This window comes from Ips typographus, linkage group LG6 (genome assembly GCF_016097725.1).
Source record: "Ips typographus isolate SLU linkage group LG6, UJ_Ityp_2.0, whole genome shotgun sequence".
Classification (NCBI taxonomy): domain Eukaryota; kingdom Metazoa; phylum Arthropoda; class Insecta; order Coleoptera; family Curculionidae; genus Ips; species Ips typographus.
Window position 1 is genome coordinate 6,555,006 of NC_138427.1, and position 16,654 is coordinate 6,571,659.

The 16,654-nt window shown below is 36.3% G+C and overlaps 1 protein-coding gene across 2 annotated transcripts in view; it reads left to right on the forward strand.

The window, feature by feature from the left end:
• dac (dachshund family transcription factor) overlaps window positions 1–13,184 on the forward strand; it is a 132,078-nt gene extending 118,894 nt beyond the window's left edge. For both annotated transcript variants that reach the window (XM_081981862.1, XM_081981863.1), the window contains exons 9-11: window positions 4,394–4,537; window positions 4,594–4,905; window positions 12,491–13,184. In XM_081981862.1, coding sequence (XP_081837988.1) covers window positions 4,394–4,537; window positions 4,594–4,905; window positions 12,491–12,624 — 590 coding nt within the window. In that variant the 3' untranslated portion in view covers window positions 12,625–13,184. The remainder of the gene's footprint in view (window positions 1–4,393; window positions 4,538–4,593; window positions 4,906–12,490) is intronic.
• Window positions 13,185–16,654: the final 3,470 nt, after the last annotated feature.

Genomic DNA, 16,654 nt, shown 5'->3' on the forward strand with positions numbered 1-16,654 from the left:
GGAAATGCGAGTTTTGTATGCGGGAATGCACCTTTTTCGATAACGTTTCATCCTTTTTTTAACAGGTGCAATATTCCTCTTTTATTTTTTTGACTTTAACGTATTGAACAAGGACAGACATCTTTACTTTGGTTTGAGGCCGGACTTGATTATTGACTAGAAAAACGTTCTCCTTTTTATTAGTTTGGATATAAAAATGTACTAAAAGGAATATACTTGAACGAATTGACAACATTTGCTGAGTAGTACTTTTGTATAAAAGTCCTGTTGACAGAACATAAAACTCAATCATGACATGACAATGTTAGAATATATAACTATTTGTATTATGTTATTTACATCTACTATTCTTTTATAAGAATTGCATGTTGGTTGATTATATTAATACCTGAAAAGTTCTCACCTATGTAAAGAACATCATCGCAATGGTTGTAAAATTAAAGTGTGGCATGACAAAATACGTTTAAATAAAAAATACCTTGATCTGATTGCGGTAATTGATATAATGCCCCACAGTCAGTTAAGAGGCAATTACACACTTATTAAAAGCGCAATTTAATATACATATGTAAGAAGAATCTTATCTAAATACGGTATTGTTTGCGTTTTATTATCCGGCTGTTGCGGTTATTAATCCACAAATCGTATAAAACCACCGATTATCATGCAACTTTTAATAACGTTTTGGACTCGGGATATTAGGTGCGAACACGAACAAAGACGAGTCGTTGATAGCAAGATCGACTCGATAAGAAAACTTTGTATTGTAGCAGTTGGAAGAGAGGAAAACTCGGTTTTAATGACTGGCAGCCCATCATTAATTCAAGAACACCACAGAAACCGGACCAAAACAGAATTTCGGTAATTGGTGGCCGGGCGCAAGCGAAATGTAGTTTTAACCCAATTTATTAATAAAATCGTTTATTAGTTTGCCGTACATCGAGAAACAACCGCCAAATTAACGTAATTAATTAAGCCTTTGTCCTAAGCGAATTTAAATATTATATTTGCTGTGCGTCATTGTTCAATTTCGAGTCTAATTAATTTTGCGAATAATAGCTCTTGAACTACACATTGTTTGTTTTACTTTGCTTTGCCATACCGATGAATTTTACTTGCTTTTTAAAAATTTTAATAATTAAATCATGTATATTCTGTGCTTATTTTATTATTACTACTTAAAAATTTAAAAAAAAGTATTACCAAATTTGGTATGGAGCACTGAATAATGAAACATACAGGATGACGCAATAGTGGCACAAAGTACCATATTGCTGTTATTTTTGATTTTTTAAAAGAATATCACAATTTAATAAAAATAATTTGGGTTTTACGAGAATTGCGGAGCAGAACATAATTCTATAAATTCAATTAATTAATTTGAATTTCTTGGAAATGGCGACATTTTCAAATTAATGAAGAAAATATTCAAACTGAGAAAAAATTTTAAATCCATGCAATCGGTGATAGTTACCAAATTTCTTGTTATAAAGAAAATTGGCATAAAGAAGTATAAACTGTAAGTAAAAGTTTGAATAGCCGCTGAAAAATCAGTCATTTTAGCTGTTTTCCATACAGTGCTCAAATTGTGAATTATCACAATATGTTTAATCATTTTTTTAAAATGTGCGACCCGGTATCTGACCATTGCAATAGCCTGTATCTATTATTCAATTGAGTAATTTCTTTAGTATCTGTTATACAGGGTGTTTCAGAATACATATTACAAACTTATAGGGCATGTAGGGAATGTAAAAATAATAGGAAAATATTATGTTGACAAGTTTTTGCGTTAAAGTTTTAAAATTTATTTAGTTTTTTTATGTTATGTCAGCAAGTTTATATCTGTCATTTTAAGTATTTTTCATAACAACCCTCTTGTTCGATAAGATTATCTTGTACTTGCTCGTGATGACATACACTTTTCAGATTAGTTTTATAAGTGACAAGAGTCAGTTGCCGAAGGAAATGTGATGACAGTCACAAGATGATCATGTGACTAACTGCTAAGGAGTCACATTAGTTTTGGCAGAATGACACATGTCACATACGAAGTTTGTTGCCATCTTTGACTAACTCGTTGATTCCTAATAGTTCTCTCTTTAAAATGTATGTAAGTTATTGTATAGTTTTCTTGTAATCAAAACTGTTCCAATTGAATTGCTCAGCCATAAGCTGCAGTATCTTATTATTAAACAGAATAATCAATTACAAACAAAACTTTTCTTCACAGACTTTTTATTAGTCAGCGAACCTGAAAAACCATAATTATATTAGAGGCAAAACAAATAGTGTCGAGTCGTCTTGTGTGGCCCCATAGAAATCCAACCACCAAACGAAAATATCCATGAAACCAGAAACGATTTTATTAAATCGACCCATTCGGACGGCAGTAGAGCTCGAATCAGCTAAGAAAAGGCCACAGGCGTCATCAAACGATGATGTCACGATCTCTGTACGTCTCGCTTTAAATATTGCTGCTCTCGTTAGAGCTCGAATCAGATGAGAAAAGGCCACCGCATCATCAATGACGCAGTTTTTAAAACTATTTCTTTCTCCTTCTACAGTTGCCGTCGCATTAGATATAATCAGAGGCGTCCTATTAAAATATTCCCGAAAATATATTGTTAAGCGGTCAAAAAGCCACTTGGCAACGTAGTACGGTTTTTACTTGGACACAATTAAAACAGATGCGGCAGCGGCCAGGGACATTTGGACCTTTTTATATGCTTTTACTAGCCGGCACTCTAAACGGTGTTGCCAAGTTTAAAAAAATGTAGTGGCGGACAGGGAGACTTAGGGGGTTAGGTTAGGTTCCGTTTTAGTCTGGTGTTTTGGTTGTATTGTTGATGGTCGCAGTTGAAGTTCACATAGTGTTATGAATAAAAAACGTTATTTTGTCAAAATGTCTTTCAAAAAGGTTGGAAAGAAAGGTGTTATCATATACAGCCAAGGCCGTGAAATCGTCAGTAACGTCTTACAATTTATGAAGAAAGAAGCAGAAGGAGTTTCCATTCCTTTGAAAAACTTGTTGTCTTTTATTTTCTTTATTAAAAACGACGAAAATGTTTCATTTTACTGATAAAATAATAGCACGCCACTGACTGGCTGCAACAACTTGGAAAGTAACGAGAGCAGCAATATTTAAAGCGAGACGTACAGAGATCGTGACATCATCGTTTGATGACGCCTGTGGCCTTTTCTTAGCTGATTCGAGCTCTACTTTCCAAGTTGTTGCAGCCAGTCAGTGGCGTGCTATTATTTTATCAGTAAAATGAAACATTTTCGTCGTTTTTAATAAAGAAAATAAAAGACAACAAGTTTTTCAAAGGAATGGAAACTCCTTCTGCTTCTTTCTTCATAAATTGTAAGACGTTACTGACGATTTCACGGCCTTGGCTGTATATGATAACACCTTTCTTTCCAACCTTTTTGAAAGACATTTTGACAAAATAACGTTTTTTATTCATAACACTATGTGAACTTCAACTGCGACCATCAACAATACAACCAAAACACCAGACTAAAACGGAACCTAACCTAACCTAAACCCCTAAGTCTCCCTGTCCGCCACTACATTTTTTTAAACTTGGCAACACCGTTTAGAGTGCCGGCTAGTAAAAGCATATAAAAAGGTCCAAATGTCCCTGGCCGCTGCCGCATCTGTTTTAATTGTGTCCAAGTAAAAACCGTACTACGTTGCCAAGTAGCTTTTTGACCGCTTAACAATATATTTTCGGGAATATTTTAATAGGACGCCTCTGATTATATCTAATGCGACGGCAACTGTAGAAGGAGAAAGAAATAGTTTTAAAAACTGCGTCATTGATGATGCGGTGGCCTTTTCTCATCTGATTCGAGCTCTAGTTCTGGTAATTCGGCCGATTAGACCGAATGTTCCAGCACTTTTTGAACGATTATTTAATTTGTCTTTCTCGTTGGCCACGGGGACGGTACCGTTTTTCAGGGGGAACCCAATGACCCGCGAAGCGCGACCATGAGAGAATTTCGAACGGCCGCAACGGTACCAATTCGTGGTACTATTACTATTGGTTTTCCGACGACTGATTTGCATACGTACCATGGGGACAAAAAGAACGTCGTTCTATCGTGTAATTACCTGTTGAAAACTGCTTGGTAATAAGTTTAATTTATTTTCGGTTTGGCCGGTATATTGTATTAGATTAATAGAGGAAACGATAGCTATTTCCTTTTCAAACGTCTATTTGTCTATTTTGTTTTATATGCATACTTCGGTTAAGAAAAAACTAATTAACCTAGAAATGGGGCAATGTGTATAAAAAAATTTCATAAACTTGACTGTGGGAAATGTGCAGCTTTGTGTTACAAAGTAGCTTTAAGTGCAACAAGTTATTTGCGTATTTTGTTACAGTTGCAATACAGAAACGTTTGCGAAGAGAAAAGAGAACTAGAAAACGTCTGCAGGACCAGTTGGACTTGGAACTAAACCGACGCACTCAACTTGAGGATGCTTTGAGGAACGCCGGAGCAGCAGATCATATCGAAGCAATCAACGGTAACTCAACCATCTCAAACTCATTTTTTTCTATGTTAACTCTACTGACTTTTTAGACAAAATAACTCAACTTCATCAGCACCAACAACCTCAAAAACCTTCCACACCAGCTCCAGTGCGACAGTCGCCTACTATGCAACCAATGACACCGCAGAACCGAACTGCAACTCCAGACAGAATTCCAGAACGTTTAGAAAGAATTAAACAAGAGGTGGAGGATGCTCCTCCACAGTATATTGCTAGTAGGGATATGAGAGATCCACAACCCATGGGAATGGTTCACCAAGAAGCTAATAAAGCGTGGGGATATGCTGGATTGGATCTTATGAACAGTGGCGCCGCTTCAGCTTTCTGGCAGAATTATTCCGGTAAGTTTGACTTTAGAGATGCAAACGGTTTGTCAAATTTTGGATAATTATCATAGTGTTTGAAGGAATTAAGGTTTAGTCATGTATGCTAAATAACCATTGCTCTTCTACTTTTTAGTTTGGAAAATTTAATGCGATGGCGAAATATAAAATGATAAAATAACTGAATTTGTTTGTTCTGAGGATTTCCAAAATTCCAGAACTTGTCCACTCTTCTTTTTGCTCCATCATCAAACTATCACCACGTAAATATGCATATGAACCATGAAATGTCTGATTTTGGGATTTTTTCATTTATAATTTAATAAAAAATTATCTAAAAGAGTCATTTGTAACTAAGAAAAAGTTGATATCCTGCCAGTTTTTGTAAAAGATAATTAAAACCGACGTTTAAAGTGGAAGAGCATACTCAATGGAGACCCTAATCATACCAAAATTTAAAATTCTAGCAGCATTTCCTTGAACATTTCAGATACATTCGTTCAAAAATTATCTGGCTCTATCATTTGTGAATTGTTGTTGATTTTACGATTAAATATCCAGATCGTTCAGAATTATGGTCATACAGATGTCAGATCAAAATTAACGGAATTATCTATTGAGTAAAATATAACTGTTTTTTGACAATTAATCCTTTTAGTCCATATTACTTTATATTCCAAATTACAAAACTTGATTAACAGTTTTTAGCGCGTTTTTTTTCACAAATATGAAATAAATAGATTTAAAAACTAAATACAATTTTAATTTCTGATTTGACAACAGCAATTTAGTGATAGCCTTTCAGGCAAAACCGCGAGGGTAAATATTCACACCTCCAAAACCGTCCCAGGCGAAATGTATATCATCAGTTTGTTAGGGCAGAACGGGAATACAGGGGTGGAAAAGCTACTCGAAACAAATTTTCCGTTTATTTGGTTTCACAAAGTGTCTATCTGCTTTGTAGAGGGAAAACGATGAATACTGATTTCGTTTTAGCGTCGCGCTGACAAAACTCGAATTTTCACTGTCACTCAGATTTAAATAAGAATCGCTCCGGGCGGCTCGCATCCAGGACCGGCTTCTGCCACCCACGGGACAAATCCGGCCCTGTGCCACTGTATGGCAATGGCACCATATCTTCAAATTGAAATTCCTTTTCGGAAAGTGTTCGACTAACGACCGAGCGTTTTAATTTTCAGTGGCATGATTCGCCTTTTCGTTTACTGTTGTGTCCTTTCTGGCGAGCCGAATGAGCCCCTTTGTGTGGGGCCCTATTCAGAATCACAAACGATTCCTTTTCAGGTATTTTTTAATTCGGTTTTAATTCTACGCGGTATTGTGCCCGTGTCGACTACCGGAATTGACTGCCGCTTTGTTACAGATCTCTAATTTCCCAAAGTTAATTGCCCCCCGATGGATTTGAGATTGGTTTGTTGGCGATTAACTGACAACAGAACATCGACAGATCGAAGAGAGATCCGAGAGAAAAAAAAATTTAAAAAGCGTTACTGATCTAGTAACCGTCAATTAGACACGGTCTTTTTCCCACCGGGAATGTTAAAAGGACCACAGGTGGTTTTTGATAATGTCACTTAACTGTGTGAGAGTCTCACAAATTGATTCTAAATTGTGGGATCTCGGTAATCGTAAAAGTAACCCATTCGGTACAATGGGAGAACTTATTTTGGTTGACAAGGACATCATTTCCAAGATGATTTAAAATCAAACCATGATAGAATTTTGTCAATATGCCATCGTGTTGCTGAAAAGGCGTCTTAATAACTACTATTAAAAAAAAAATATTTTTTTCTTTTTTTTCTCTTCTATACTTTCACTTTCATTTTCATTTCATTTCAACCTTCAAAGGATAAAGTCTGCTCGACTAGTTTCTGACATATAAATGGCCATCTTCAGGAGCTACAAGAATAACTTACTCCACTTATGTACTACTTGTGTACCAGATGTTGAAAAAGCGAGAAAACATACCTCAATCAATCAAGGTTCACACGTTGCCTCAATTTGACCACCTCTAATAATTTTGAAATCAATTAGAAATACAGAACTACTCAAATTGATCAGACTACCTGATCAATATAGAATGTGGTTTTAATGTGTACAAGGTGTCGTAAGTGGCGCCCTCTACATTTTAAATTTAAAATACTTCGGAAAAACTAATACGAAATTGAATCTCCGTAATCATCGACTTGGACTGAGGTAAGTTGGGCTATATCGTCATATTTAAGCTTCGAGAATTTGTGGTATCATTTTTTCCCCACCTTTCAGGGACACCCTGTATAAGTGTTTCTTGACGACCAAACTTCGTTAGTAACTTATGCCAGCTTGACTAAAGTGAGTGCAGAAAATGTGACGTCATTTGACAGATGATCTTGACCAAAACACCTATTTAATATCTTGTGAGCACCTGTCAAAATATGTCACATTTACTCGGTTCATTGTTTGCATTATCTTGCATGTTGAGTTATCTGAAAGAGTAGAATTCATTGAAATGATCTTGAACTTTTTTATAAGTAATGTCATTTAATGTCATATTTGACAGTTGTCTCTTTACTTAAGACAATCGAAATATGCAATACGAAAAACTAAGATTACGCAAAATACGTAATATGTAATTTGAAAAAATGCAGTATGGCGCGCGTGTCTAATTACTTCATTAAAGCGGGCATAAGTGCGGTCAGTCGGACGGCCTTAATTACCTACGTGATTCGTCGATGAAAATAACTTATTACCAAGTCGAGCGCCCCGATATCGCCTCGTCATACCCCGTCCATTATGCTTCAATTAAGTACGGAATCGTAACAGTCGTCCCGAAAGAAAAAAACTAAATTTGAAACTGTAAAATTATACGACTACATACCGTCCGGTCACATACGGACACGTACATAAACGCCGAACGAACCCGAAAGTCGATTACCTACAAACACCGGCGGCCATTTTGATATGATAGTTTGACCGCCATTATGGCCGAAAAATTGCATGTTTCGACGAAATTATTCGTACAGTATGCAACGACTGTAATTTGAATACGATTATGGAACTCTCAGGGGGCCGGATTGTGTTTTCTTAAACATGGTATGTCACGCTAGATCGGGCATCTTCCGAAAGGCAGGATTTCCAATTTTATGTTCACCTGCACCATTCATTTTTCTTTTCCTTTCTTTGTATATTGACCTTTTAACTGACGGTAATCAACTATTCCATCATTGATTACCAAGTATCCATTACAGTTAGTTTCCAAATGATATGGTAATAAGACATACTGTCGTCATTTCTAACAACCCTGTTGCATATAAACTGCTCAATTTTTTTATATTGAGACTGTTCCATTTGGCTATTTTAAGTGTAGAACTGTTGGAGTAAATAAGTTCACATTCAGTCAACAATTTGGTTTAAATACTCATGAGACCCCACAAGCCCTAAGGGTGGCTTTCAAAGCCCCTGTTAACGCCAGCAAGTCAGAGTGTCTGCCTGAGCCCACTTTGTCACCAGGGCAAATCACATTATAAATCGTCGCTCTAGTCCATTACCGCACGAGCCAAAGGATTTGACGACTGGTATATCGTTGTTTTGTTTTTCATTTTGTTTGTTTTATTTCAAAGCGGCCGCAGATCGAAAAGGGGGGTTCGATCAACCACCCCGGAGGGCGTATAAATTTAGTTACCTCCGGCTTTTCCTTAATACACTCCAAACAGGGGCCCAAAGTAAATCTTGTAGTTGGCGAAGTTACACAATAGTTTCCGGCATATCGGGCCCGGCGAAGACATAGTCCGACGATCCATATTAATCCCGCAGTAATTACAGTTAATTCAATTCGATCTCCCGGTCCCGGGGGAACAATGGGCCACAACTTTCCGGGTTTCCGCGTATCCTTCCGTATATGTAGTCTTCTTGGAGCTCTAATGGGTCCCAAGACGGAGGCCTGCGTGGACAACAGGAAGCCCCGGCCGCGGAAGAACCAATTACCTATTCATTAACCCCAAGGCTTAAAGTGCCAAGTTCGGCCCTGAATTATTCCTTCTAAAACCGGAAGGAAATTCCTGCCGAAACGTGGGGGTAAGACTGCGGAAGGTGCGGTCTTAACCCGAGCTTAAGTCAAGCCGGACTTTCTTATTTAGATTGATGAGAGTGTGTCGTAGAAGGAAGTAGGACAAATATCTCAGAAACTTATTGCACAGAATAACAAGAGTTGATTTAGCCAAAATGGTAGCTGAATGTTTAGCTAAAATGATGACTTCATTCATCAAATCTTTCCTAAAAAGTCTTGTACAACCATGGATAATGTATATACTAGTAAAACTGCGGATCTTGTTCTATTCTATTTCATTCAAAATTCAAAAAAAAGAAAACGCCATGAAGAGAATGCACCAGAAAACGAAAAAGTGGAATAGCTGAAGAAACGTACACTTAATTCAGGGTGTAAAAGTATTACATGGCAAGGAATTAAAGAAAAAGGATTTGGCAATCTTATTCCATGCATTTTATTTGATCTGAAATAGATTAACTTAACAACTCAGAAGTTGAAATCCAAGCTGGATAGGCTGTATGGAAGGATACTTGCATTTGTGAAGATGCTGAAGAAGTTTGAACAAGTGGTAAAAGTTGTGTAAATGTTGCCAACTTTTAACCAGAGAAATCCTTGGAAACCAGAGTTTAAAACAGCTGCAAAGATCATATAATAGAGACATTCAGTAAGCTATTTTCAGTTCAGAGTGTCAAAAACTTACTTAAAAGAAATTGCATCTTGAAAACGGTTCAAGTCTCAGACAACAGATTTTGAGACATACTGTATAATCCTTATACACCAAATTTAGATATTAATAATGTACCATAGCATAATCTTCAATCATTCTTTTGTTATTTATAGTCCAAAAATCTTACCTAGATATAGGATCTTTTGTTCTTTATCTATCACTGTTTTTGACTTACTTGAGAAGGTATTTCAAAAATATACCATAAATCTGTCCTAGGTTTATAGCATTTTAAATACTTCAGGCAGAGAAATTTTCTTAAAAATGCTTCACAAGTTGCATCAGGAACGTATTACAAATAAGTTTCAAATGATTTTTTTAGACTTTTTTGTGGAAATAGTCAAACCTGGGACACCCTGTATTTCCCTCTGTTGCAAATCAATTGAAAGTCTCATAGTCTTGTCAAAGTTGTTTCTACTTTGGCTAGTGTTAAAAATTGAGCCAATTTGATAAAGTTTTTAAATACTATCTTTACTTTTGATCAGTTTTCTTACATTGCAATTAACTTGCTCCATTACGATTTTAACCAAAGGTTTAGCGGTTACCTCCCGCAATAACAAAGTAACCTTAGAAACACAAAGGAAAGAGCGGTCCCGAGTCCCTTGTTGTCCTTAATGGAGCAATATCTCGGTTCGTTTTGTACGTTGCTTAAAGTGAAAGGGTTGGATTCGGTTTGTTCTGGATAAGCCGAGGCATTCAATTAAGAAGTTTGTTCGGGCACCTAATCGTCCTCGCGTTGTTCTTTTGCCAGATTAGGCCGCGTTCACAAATGCGGATTATGCAAATCGATGCTGTAAATGTAACGGCGGTTATTGTTTCGTAAAGGGGCGTCCGTGAAATATGGACGGATTTGGGCGCAGCAGATGTCCGGCCGAAACTATTCCGCCCTTAAACTGGCCATAAAGTCCCCAAATATTTAATAGTTGTAATTTAAATGGCGCGGAGAAACATCAAACGCCTTGTTTGGCCGTATAGCTCAAAGGAGTCTAAATATTACACGGCCGACCATGAATGCTAAGCACCTTAAATCCGGACACACAAACCCCACCGCAGGTGAATTGTCCCTGTTACACATTCCTGTGGGATTTTCGCTCTTGCATCTTTCTCTAGATAACTTTAAACTAGCCAGTGGCATACTTATTCTTAGATTGTCAAAAAATGTTTAAATTTATGATCTTTAGGTAAGATGGTTTAGAAAATTTGCAGTAAACATTCTAAAATTAACATTTTTTTGATTCTGCAAATTCTTCACTTTAAATTGGATTAACAATTGCCGAAACAGTTAAAGTTGAACTGTAGTTACATTACATCCACGTGTATTAGCAAAAAAAATACCATCAAATTGTAAGGTATCACTAGAATGAATGAGACGCCGCTGGTCAGATAGAGGGGTCTCCGGAATCGGAACTTATTATGCCGCAGCATAATTTCCTCCTTCCTTCGAGGAGTTTGCTCTTAGTTTACATAATGTGTTTATGGGCGGAGTCGGTCGCTGTTTGCCCGTGCAACTTTGCAACAACGAATGTTGCTGCCGCTAAGCGAAATTCAATTTAGCTCTTATATTTGTTTGTAATATTGATTCGAGCCTTCCAGGGCCGCGCCCCCCTTTCCCTGTCTCGTCGGAATTGAATTAATTAATGCCAACTTGAGACCGCCCAGGGTGATTATGTAATTTTATATACAACTGACGGATTATTTGCATATTATATTGCGCGCATGACTGACAATCTGGTCTACAACTTTGAATATTGACATGCAGCAACATTGTTAGTTGCTTTCGAATGAGTTTTGTGTAGGAAATTTGTAACACGGTGTAGTTAGCATAAAAAATGGTTTTATTGTACAAATTTGAAGCTCGGAAAAGTGAAAGTTAATTTGTTTACAGAATCGAACAACCTTAAATAGTTCGAAAGAATGTTTGAGTACAACTGTAAAAAGGAATTCCAAAATAAGTAGTAGAAGAAAAATCAACAGATCTACCCCAAGACAGAGCCCTCAAAAAAAACTGAAATTGAAGAAACATTACATTTACAAGCATATAATTTCATTTGATTAGAACTATAAGGATGAGAGACATCTTTTGATTTAGACTTTAATATGTCAGTATGAATCTGATTCAGAACTATTCATGCCATGAGTTTCAATTCTCTACATGAAAATGTGCCTTCTTGCTAATTGATTTTTTCGAATTTTTGAAAATTATTAAAAATAGAAATAATTATCTACCAGATGTTATTTAGACGAAAGAAAATAGGACTACGCAATAGATCTTCAAAGCTAAGATAAAGTCATGCAAGCCGTTTTGCTCTATCTCATTCAGGTTATAGGAGCTATGAACCTCCAAAATCTAAAAATTTTATGAAACTTCTGGTTAAAACAATTATATTGAAGAAAAAAGTTGAAAATAAATTACTAATAAAACTCTTTGCTGCCTTCTGCTTAATAAAACTGTTACCTAATACTTTCCAAAATTAGGACTAAAACTGCAAAACTTAATTTTTCGTTTTTTCAATAGTTTCAATTTCTGCAAAATATGGGATTAAACAAAAGGTAAACTGTTTTTTGAATAAGCCAAGTCACTGCAACCTGAAGATAACAGTTTTTCCAAAAAAAATGCAGCTTAATTAAAATAAAATATTTTTCTTGAGTTGTCTTTGTCAACTGAATTAAGCTCCCTATGTATCTGAGATAAGCAAGACTTTCTTAGTCCACTCATATTATAAGATTTATGTCTTATAATATGAGTGGACTTCCCTACGTCCTGGAGATGCTAAATTTAATAAACATGCACAAGGTTATTTAAATAATTAATATTTTTTGTATCTACTTTTTTTCAGAATCGTTGGCCCAAGAACTAGAATTGGAACGGAAATCCAGACAACAGCAGGCAGAAAGAGAAGTCAAATCACCCTTACAGGATCGTAGCGGGTACTACAAAAGTCCGGTCATGTTTACGAGCAGCGCAACGTAAAAAATCGACTAATTCCGTTCACTTTGACGTGTACATTATGATGTCCTAACTATTAGCATAAAGTAATAAATAATAATCGTTATTCATACAGGTTCATTCATAAACAGTAGCGTTTTAGTAGGGTCGTGTAGTTACTTTGACTTTTAAGTAATAAGAGTACGTAGGTTACAACGTAATATTATGGAAAAGTTTTTTAAAAGAATTGTCATCCCTTTGCATTGCTTGCTGGATACGATATAGGACGTTCATGAGGCATATCAATGTAATATTACGTAGGCTTTGTGAATATTTAGCTTGATTCGTAATTAAATTAAACGCCAAATCAATATTGAATTAACTTTAGCGGTCTCTGCAATAACTGTTTTTTTTTATTTGACAATCAAACCAACTTTTTCTAAGTTGTCGGTTATTAAGAAAGATGGACCCTAAAGGAAAACAATTAAAAGAAACTGCTTCAACTCGTTTCAATTATTGCTAACGTGTACAAGACAAGGATGCATGTATTTATTGTACATATTTATGTGTGTGTGCCTTGTAGAAAATAAAATTATTCCAAACGACTTTGATTGTTTTATTGCATAACGAAATAACTAGAATACTGGAATATGTAACCAGTAAATGATCATCAAATCATCTGCTTATCTTAGACAATACTATTGATAGTCTATAGCAATGGAGAGAACGCTTTAAGAACATTCCCTATTTCACTGCTGCCTTTATGGTAGTTGCTCCGAAAGCAGCTATTATTGTCCTGTTTTTAGACTAGTTCTTTTGCAATAAGCGCTATAGACCGTTAGGAAGTAGCCTATTTAAATTGTCCAGAGCTAAATATCAATTTTTCTGATTGATAGGCATATTGATTCATTTAGAAGAAAAATCTGTAAGGTCTCTGATAACAAATCTGCAAATATTTGCTGCAATTTAAACATAAAATAAGAAATGCTTTTTGGTCTGTATCACTTAGGTGTGTGGTTTCTGGTCCAAGATCCTTTCTTCCTTTGGGATCCAAGTATGGAAATAAAGTTTCCTGGCTTTTTGGCAGCAGAATATGATTGATGGCACATCTAACCTTTAAAGGTGTTACTATTATTCAATCTTGTCTTCTTGGTCTCTTTCTGGCAGTTTCAGTCTAAAATATGGGTTGACCAATTATTTGCGTTGCTGTAGGAAGATTTACCGAAAACCGAATCTATAGAATTGATACTAAGGCTACAATAAACACCGATTAGTAACACAGAGTAATAGTAACAGCAACTTGTATATTAAGTTATACAAACTTTCTGTGTATTCAATTTCGAGTCAGAAAATGCATTTTCTGTTTCTCAGACCCTGTCACGTTTGTCTATCCTAGTTAACAGCGTTTCCTTTTGATACATCTTCGAAATTTACAGTCAAATTGTCAAAATCTTTGTACTCTCCTGCTAGGCAAGTGTTTTAAGCTATCACAAGTGAACTACCCTGTATATAGGAAATAATTTTGGTTTTTGTTACGCTTTGCCAGTACACCTATGCGTACACGTATAAAGACGCGAAAGACATTCATCACCAAAAACTCGTAGTAAAACCGAAAACGACGAGTAAATTGCAAATTACAAAGCTCGTAAATAATTTCGCCGGTGTTAATTGCAATCACAAGTAACCCGGGGGGGGTTGAACCCGTTTATTGCGAACGTAAATAACGCCCTAAGCAAGACGGTGTCACTTTCTTCCCCCCTTGCCGCACGCAAACACACGTACATTTATGGATTTCGATAATGTGTAACTGGGAGGGATTTCTGTTCATTTACATAATTACAGACGCCGTGGGTGGAATGAGGAGACGGTTATCGGTCCAAAATATCGGCAATATACGCTAAATGCGAAAGGAAACGGGCATTTTGATTGACGAGTGCCGAAAACAGACGCTTCTAAAAGGGTTGAATTATTAACTGAGCGATTTCGTTAGGTTGATAAGCACAAAAACAGTCAGCGCTTATTACACACGGTCAAGCTACGGAAACCTTCTGGTATGGTATTTGTAGAAGTAATTTTACTTTAGTACGGGATTAAATTGACTTCTTTTACATTGAAACCCTGTAAAACCGCACTTATGAATTCTTACTCGTTTTCATTGTCATAAATATTCTAGGCTAGAAATCATTTTTCCGAAAAAAAAATTCGTAATATGTCGGAGGAATTCAATCGACTCGAGATTAAATAATGATATTTTAACATCGGTTATCTCCCCCTTAAAAAGGAATTCGTAAAATCGAGTTAAGGGGAAAGGGACAGTCAAATTCCATTTCGAGTCGAAATTGAGAGCGGACTTTTTAGACTACTGCAAAATTTGCTAAAAATTGTTTGGCTCTTGTACTATAAAACCGTAAAGGTCCACCCATTATGGTATCACACCCATGCGATCAAATTTCCTCTAATTGTGCCGTATTAATCTGGAAATGACTGCACAAAATGGGAATTCATCAGAGTGTCACATCGCGTATGATTAATGCGTTCAATGATTGGACCAATAAAAACAAACCCGAGCAAGTAATTAGAGTAGGGCCCTGACCTGATATCCTCTTAAGGTCCGATTTTCAATACGGATTAATGTATACTGTGTTAGTTAACGGCCATTTGTACTACAAGAAGGCTTTACGTAATTTTTATGGTATAAGAAAAACTAAATATTATCTTGGATAGTTTTTCCATCTAACATGATGAGCGATTTTGAGCATGTTTGCTGAAACTAAACAACATTTTGCTGTCAGCAAAGAATATTACACGCCGACTTGGTAAGGGAAAAGTGAGGAACGTCATAAAAGCTGATTAGAATTTCGCCCTTCTTATGCCAAATTGCTATTCAAATGTGCCGCTTCTCTGCTATTGGCAAACGATTTATTCCGGTGTCGTTCAACAGTAACAAGATTCCGGGGGCTTAATGCCCGCCGCCGATGCCGAAGAAAAATGTTTGTTTTATTTAAATTTAAGTGCCGAACAAACGATCATTATATTTAAATTATGTCGCCCTCGTCCCCCCACAAAGACGTCGTTGCGGTTTAGTCGCATTTTTCGCGCTGGTGTCCATGATCGGAAATCGCTGTTCAAAACAGAACGATGACAAATTACGATATTGATTTTCTTTTCTAACGGCTGTAAATAGATCAAAAGTTTAATAAACCATCCTGAAAGGTAGACTGACGTTGGTTGTTTTGATATAATTCACCAAAAAAATGTTTCTCTTAAGTTTAGCAATCGAACACCCAGTGTATAGCTGGATCCATTTATCAATGGAGCAGTAGCATTATACAACGTCTCTAGCGGCGAATCTGGCAACAACAATAAGGTCCAATTTACACTTAAATACGCATCGAGAACGTGTCACAACGTTCAGGTCCATGACTAGCACACAGTGATAGATGGAGCTTCTGTTTTATAGTCGACGAAGTCAAATCTGGCAGGGCTGGAATGCCAATAGGGCCATGACGGGCATTTCAATTGTTTGCCATTGTGTCATTCGACTGTTATTCCTCGCACGGTCGACCGGGATATGTTATTGAGGGTTTTGGATAAGGACAAGGATGAGAGGACCGCGATTGTATCGTACTGGATTTTGTGATTTTGGATCCCTATTTTTAGAAGTGACAATCATATCACAGTGATCATGAATCAAGGATAAAATTTCTGGTTATGATGAAGGCACAATTGTTAATTTTACTTCTTTGGTTACACTGTTCTACAACTTCTCTAACTTCTAAAACCCTCAATTATAGTGGTCAAATAAAAAAAAAACAAGAATGGAGCGAATTTTTATTCTGGCAGAGCTCTTCCAGTCAACCTGGTTCTTCATACTCCAAAATTAATAATGCAATTACATTTAGTAGTTCTATTAAATAGTATTTTGAACTGCCACTATTCAAAGAAGCAAATATTTAGAGAGTCTAAGTTTCTATATCAACTAAGAGCCTGATGACTGATTTGCTGGACAAGCAGAGAAAAGCTGGTAAGAGAACACGTATTCCAATTACTCTATGGGATCTATCTATGGAATCAT